The sequence below is a fragment of the Cephus cinctus genome, unplaced genomic scaffold (assembly GCF_000341935.2).
Source record: "Cephus cinctus unplaced genomic scaffold, Ccin1 Ccin1_scaffold0330, whole genome shotgun sequence".
Lineage (NCBI taxonomy): Eukaryota > Metazoa > Arthropoda > Insecta > Hymenoptera > Cephidae > Cephus > Cephus cinctus.
The window spans coordinates 3,381,898-3,388,527 of record NW_014333027.1 but is presented as its reverse complement, the minus strand read 5'-3'; the positions used below and the strand labels follow the sequence as shown (position 1 = coordinate 3,388,527).

Sequence of the window (6,630 nt, the reverse complement as noted above, 5' to 3'; positions counted from 1 at the left end):
GGGGGGGGGGGGGGGGTCGAAGAAAAGCTGCTTCCTTCCCTTTCGTGATTTCAAGGTTAACTGAAATATACAAATATACGTACACATAATAAGAGTTTGTTAAACCCTTCGGCTATCCTTGCATTTTGTATCTGTAATATATTCGTTCGTTTTCTTACTTTCTTTCCTCAAAATATTTACGTCAAACGGACTGCCGGGATAATTTTGGATATTCGACGATCTCAGTGTGTTATCGGGGACAAAGGGTTTTGTAGTCTAGTGTGGTACAGCCAAAAGGGGGGTGGCGGATGTAATGGTGGGTGGTGAGCTTCGCTCTCTATACAGGAGAAACCAGTGGGAGGGGGTTTTCAGGTTTGAAGCGTCGGCCCCCTGGGAAATGTGCGTAATCGCCATCCTATTCTGCAACGGGAACAGCTTCTCGCGAACGTTTGTTTGTTGACCCCCCCACCCCCACCCCCACCCCCTACTACTCCACTGTAACGTACTGTATAGAATATATATATTCTATACACGTATTCCTATAGACATTGCCTGTGACGCTTTTTCGATCAGAACGTTCACCAGTGTTACGTCTACGTCGCGAGAAAGAAAGTAGCATAAGGATTTCAGCGTGAGACGATAGATCCTGTCAGCGAACAAAAATCCAACTGAGAGTATTATACAAGAGAATTCTTACTTCGGTGGTATTCCCAGGATGGAGATGCCTATTAATAAAGTATTATCCTCTCTCTCGGTCGCGCTCAATTCCTTTGAAAAGGTACGAGGCACTTACTCTCAATTATTCCTAAGGATCACCGCTCAGCAAACGACCAACCTTGTGTACCCATTTACGTATCTTTCTCAAATTTGGAATAAAATAATAGGCCCCCCGCCCCCCGCCACTCTGAGAGAACCTGATTAAAATTTTATTGGATATTTCGGATTCAAACTAAGCGGGCGGAAGTTGAGCATTGCTCGTGCTCGGTGCATTCTGGGACGTATGGGACGCATAAAAATTTAATACACGAAAATATGTTTTGATTGGAAAATATGGAAGACGATGAGGTCTATTCGGTTCGTCTTTTCGTGATGTGTAAGAGGATGCTGTATATAGAAAATGACTGAAGGAGATCTGGTACGCATGTTACGCAAAGGATGAAGAAGAAGAGACAGCGTAGACAGCAAGTGAACTGAAACAGTAAAGAACGGCAGTGAGCCAGTCACTGTGGTGTATGTGGCAGAATAAAGCGGAATTCAAGGCAACGTGGAATATAAATAATATTATGCAAATATCCACGTAGATGGAAGAGTGTACTCGTTCCGAGTTAATTTGATGAAAAACATCAGAAGTCAGAGGGAAGAGACGGAAAAAGGCGCATCCAGGAAGGAAAGGACTCTTTGCTATGAGAAGTAGGCAGGTACTTGATACCAGTGGGGTACCACTAGCCAGGTTGTATCTGGGATGCCTTAAGTCCTTTAACCTCTTAAGTGCAATGGAAGATTGTACGTTTCGACCTAAAAATATTATCAATTGAAAAGTCATTTATATTCGCGTGACTCGCCCTTCCAGGGTTTAGGGTTGCTGAGTGTTGAGTGAAATATCGAGGTGTCCAAATTTTTAAAATCAAAATAGCGGATTCCAACGTGGTCAACGAAAATGAGACTAGTCAAACTTTTATAAAAATTGTTCTTCGCGAACCAACGACTGTGATTGTTTAGGGATGTTGATTTAGGGAGACTGGTACATTGAATCTTTTAAGTTGAATTTAATAAATTTTAACTCTGATATGAGTTCGGCGACCTTATAAATCGGAACAACGATTTTCAATCAAATTGGACTACCTTCTTATTTTTTGGCGCCATATTGTATCAGTTATTTTGAATTTTTTAAATTTTAACTATAAATTCGAATTCACCGACTTCTTATTACCATTCCTCCAGTTTTCTTTACCTTATCCTTTTAGCCCTCTTCCTCTCTCTTCGCACTCGACTTTCTTCATTTCCACACACACGCTACGTAATAACAGCCTTACCACTTTACACCGCAAGAATGCCATATTCACCTTTTTATTTCCTATCCTCGAATCAACGCGTTTACCTAGAATAATCTTCAGGATAATATTCAGGTACACTTCGATCGCCAATAAAAGCATATATGGCGGCATCCGAATAGTGCTCAATAACTGCGTCGTTATGACCGCCGCTCAGCGCATCAGCTACAGTAGTCAAACCCCACCTCAGAAATATTTCAATAATTTTGATTTTCAATAAAAAAAAATCAGCTACAATTGTATATTTGCTAAAAAAATATATAAAATTTTAATAACTTCAAGTGGTACAAACACGCAAAACCTCGTCACCGTCTGTAGGTACAAGCTACAGTAAAAGGGCTCTACGGCGAATTGCTTGTAAAACAAGAGAAATGAGAGAAGTGACCAGATAAAGAAATTCAGATAGAAACAAGAGTTCGAGATAAGGGGGTATAGAGGGAGAAGAAAATTTGCTTCCGCATCGTAGCGTTAATAAGTGTAGAAGAAGAAAAAGGCCACGTGTTCAGAGTGCGACCAATCTCCTTTCCTCGGGGGCGGTTCTCATTGAGCCAACTGAGCTTGCTCAGGGGTTACCGAGGGTTGGCCCCAGGTTGGGGTGTCCGCGGAGGCGGAGAAGGGATACTGGGAAAACCGCCCTCACGGCGCGCCACGAATCGGGCGTTCAAATCACAGACACCAGGCACCGCGACGTCATTAGCTGTCGTTTTGTTACGAGATCCCGCGCGCGACGCACCTGTCATTTACTGCGTTCAACGACCACAGGACAATTACCATTAACCTAGTGTTTCACTTGACCAAAGAAAAGCCCACGAGTCTCTGTAAATCGTTTAACGATAATCACAATTATCAGCTGATTTATAAAATTAGTGCGACAGAAAATTTACCTGGAATTGGATGATTGAAAACTTTCAACGGCAAGAAGCAAGCTAAACCGCTTCGAGTAACGTGCATCCGCCAAGCGAATAATCGCTATCGTTGAGCTTGCTAAGAATGCGTCAAGTTATACGGATGGATTATACGAGGAGTGTAAATTTTTCTAGCACGAAATAAAAATAAGAGAGAAGGGAGAGTGCATCGGCTAGAAACTGATCCTTGACATAATGTACAGTCTGTACAGAGCATGGTTCAGTGGCGAAGAGAGTTACCCGCGAATGGAGACTCTCTCGCCACCCGACACGCTTATAAGGGTTGGAAACGAGGGTGAACACCAATTCGTGGCACATCGAGGTATCCTGGCAGCACACAGTGGCTACTTGAAGGCACTTTTGGCGACAGCAACAAGTACTGGTACGAGTTCGACATCCGCAGGAAGCGAGGCACCGGTAGGAGTGACGTCAGTTTCCGTGTCATCTATTGGTAAATAATAGAAATTTCACTGTGGGCAGTCCGCTGATGGTGAGGTAAGGAGATGAAGAACCCGAAGTAACGGAGACTGATTCTGTGATCGTAGGTGGAGAAGCTTTCGCCCCGCTGCTCAGCTACATGTACACGGGACGCCTGGAAGTGACTTTGGATAACATTTACAGCGTCTTATTAGCCACGCATCTTCTTCACATGCCCGGTGCGCTCGAGCAGTGCAGAGCGGCTTTGCTGAGACTCAGGGCACCGCCACTACCGGCACCTACGCCGAGAGCCAGCAGTGTCTTGAGACCTGTTCCTAATAGGATTATTGGACCGCCGTTATGCTGGCCACAGCCAGCGCTGTATCCCTCTGCTCCGGTGGGTCTGTCCCACCTACCGAGCCTACCCTTACCACCTACGATCCCTACTATACCTATTCAGATGATCCACGACACACGACCTTACAGGTGAGAATAACTCAGTTCCTCTTTTAGAGGCTGGTCAAGTGATAAAATTAATAAAATTAATGTAAAGTTTTTATCAAATACTGAAAGCGATCCTGCTGCTGCTGCTTCCAGAATACGTGAAACTTCAAGGTCCCCGATATCGCCCACGGACAACGAAAGAGCACGACGGTCACGTTCCCGTTCGGGAAGTCCTGAAGGTTTGCCAGCGTCACCAAGGAAACAGGACCGATCAGGAGAAACGGAAGAGGTGAAGGATCATTCCTCGCGGGGCCAGGCTACTGGGAGGAGTCCAAGTCCTTCGGGAAGTAGCGAGAGGATATCAGTAACGGATATAGAGCCATCGCGCCGTCGAGGACAGTCTCGTTCTAGTGTGGATACGGGAACAGGAACCTCCAGTGTCGTCTACGACGTAGCTTGTTGTGACGGTCCTGTAAGATTTCACCGTGTTCTTAATGAGAATTATTCAGCGCCCGCGGGCGGCGTGATCGTTCAGCGTCAACGTGCTTGCCTCGAAGACGACGTGGTAGTCGGTGAGAACGACGAGAACGGTCATCCGGATGCTTCACCCACGGATGATAATCATGGGGAACCCGGTGTAAGTGGTAACGCAAATGGAAGTTACACGTGCACCTACTGCAAGCACACCTTCAAGTCGCACTACTGCTATCAGAAACACGCCAGGAGACATTTGCTACCCATCGAGGCTTCCGAAACCACCGGAAGCTCACGCCAAGGCGGGAAGAAGCGCGAGGTTCGACTACTGAATTTAAACGTGCAATATTACCCGTGTAAGATTTGCGGTAGCAAGTTTCCGAGTTATTACTTTGTGCACAAGCACAGAAAATTGTGTCACTCGAACGTCGAGGATGCGCAAAGTGGAAGTGAGGAGACAGCTAACGCGGTACAGAATAGTAATTCGAATAACGCTTAGTGCTCAAAGAATTAAAAGAAACGAAAAAATTAAAAGTCTGTAGAATTAGAAGTCTGAGGAATGAGTATCGGCGTACAAGTTACACTGGAGATACGTAAAAACTTGATTAACAATCTTACTGTGAATTTTTTTAAATTCTAAAATTTCATCATAATCGATGATACACGAAGTAGGTAATTGTATCCTAATGATAATCTTAAATAAACCATCGATTGTCCTTATCCAATAAGCAACTTATGTAGTATGCAATTGCATGTAATTACACTTGGAAACCTAACCTAACAATTCCATTTGTAAAGTACCCAACGGACATTCGATAGCGTTCAATTCCGTTAACACCCTGAAGACTCCACATTGTTCATTCATAACCGCTGCGATCACTTCCTAGGTCACATTAAATATTTCTCTCATTCTCTCGGCCGTGAATGACTTCATAATTAATAAAATAATTCAAGTTCCACGCTTCTTACATTTCACCCCAAAACATAAGGCCAAGGGAGAGATACTTCGTCTTGATGTTCTAAACGTAAAGTGACTTTACCAGAACATGTGGAACCTCGAGTTCTTTCTTTGCTCCAGAGAACTACAAAGAAAATCCAGATTTTTACTAGCGACGTCCAATGTACGGGAACAATACTGTCAAGCGTGCTCGATTACTGACTGTGGCCAAGAAGTACAAAATAATTGCAATGTAAATACATGAAAATCCGTACGGAACGATATTCCCCGAAGTTTCTATTAGCTGGAAATGCGAAGTTATTAGGGGAGTGCAAAGAAAATTGAGGTTGAAGTTCTATCGTATAATAGCGTGGCACTCGTAGCAAGCTCGACCTATTATTTGGTTCAATTAATGAAGAACCAAAAGAACATGTACATATAGACAGTTCGGTAGCTGTGTTATAATTATGTATAGCAAAGTGAACTAGACGCACCAGCAATAGGTTATAGAATAAATGAACATAAGAGATGTCAGTGATTGCTGGATGCCACTGATGCATCCCTTGCATATGACTAATAAGCACACATCGCGTACTATCTATTATTCAGCAATTGTCGTATTGGATTGTCATGCAGCAACGTCGTTTTCCAAATTGCCACAGCGGAATAGACTCGTCAATAATAGAGGCAGCGACAAATCAGACCTGCAGCATGCCACTAGGCTCTCAATGAGTAAATAAAAAACGGGATGGGGGGAAAAAAATCCAAATTGCAGAAAAACTCACCAGTAGTTTCTATGGATTGTGCCTCCTCGTCGCTGGTCTCCATAGGAGTCGTATGGTTCTCCTTTTTCTTGTCCTTGGCTCTACCTGAAGCACTGGTACCGGTAGCAGCACCACTGCTTTTTTTCTTATCCTTCGAATCCGACGTAACCGTCGTGGAGTTTGTCGTGCTGGTGTTTATCGACGAGGACAAGGTACCCTTGGCATCCATGCTAAAAGATTGGATAAATCTAATATAATGCTCTGATACGTTTATTCTATGTAAAAATAAGAAAAATATAGGACGTAGCCAGTCTGACTCTAGCGTATCAAATTTAAACTAAAGGAAATTTAAGGGTTATTCCAGTCTCCTGGTATAAGATAATGATTCAACGAGAGGATAATATTTGAAAGCCTATACCGATGAAATCCGTGAACTCGACTCAATTAAGGTGATGAGCGCGGAGTGGCTTGGGTAAGCAAACAATATCCGCTAACCGGTAACCATTGATTAGCATTACAATCTGCTAATGCCCTCCCGATTTGATCCCTCAGTGAGCTTTCACTCACGGGCACAACGTCCCTCTCGAATCCACTTATGATTCGTACAGCCTGTGCCACGAGAGTTAGTGAGAGTCAGAGTGACTCTTCTCTAAACTAAT

The 6,630-nt window shown here is 43.8% G+C and overlaps 2 protein-coding genes across 20 annotated transcripts in view; one reads left to right on the top strand and one right to left on the bottom strand.

Annotated features, from left to right (window-relative positions):
- Positions 1-6,630, bottom strand: part of LOC107266630 (nuclear receptor corepressor 2) — a 58,307-nt gene that overhangs the window by 12,239 nt on the left and 39,438 nt on the right. For all 18 annotated transcript variants that reach the window (XM_015737288.2, XM_015737283.2, XM_015737284.2 and 15 more), the window contains one exon: positions 5,993-6,201. In XM_015737288.2, coding sequence (XP_015592774.1) covers positions 5,993-6,201 — 209 coding nt within the window. The remainder of the gene's footprint in view (positions 1-5,992; positions 6,202-6,630) is intronic.
- LOC112494215 (zinc finger and BTB domain-containing protein 47) lies at positions 536-5,888 on the top strand. 2 transcript variants are annotated; one of them, XM_025084095.1, is made up of 3 exons: positions 536-3,386; positions 3,481-3,838; positions 3,950-5,888. In XM_025084095.1, exons 1-3 carry the CDS (start codon positions 3,131-3,133, stop codon positions 4,767-4,769), a joined length of 1,434 nt encoding a protein of 477 aa, XP_024939863.1. In that variant the 5' UTR covers positions 536-3,130; the 3' UTR covers positions 4,770-5,888. The 2 variants fall into 2 exon arrangements, with proteins under 2 accessions (XP_024939863.1, XP_024939862.1); XM_025084094.1 differs by having other exon boundaries at positions 3,926-5,888.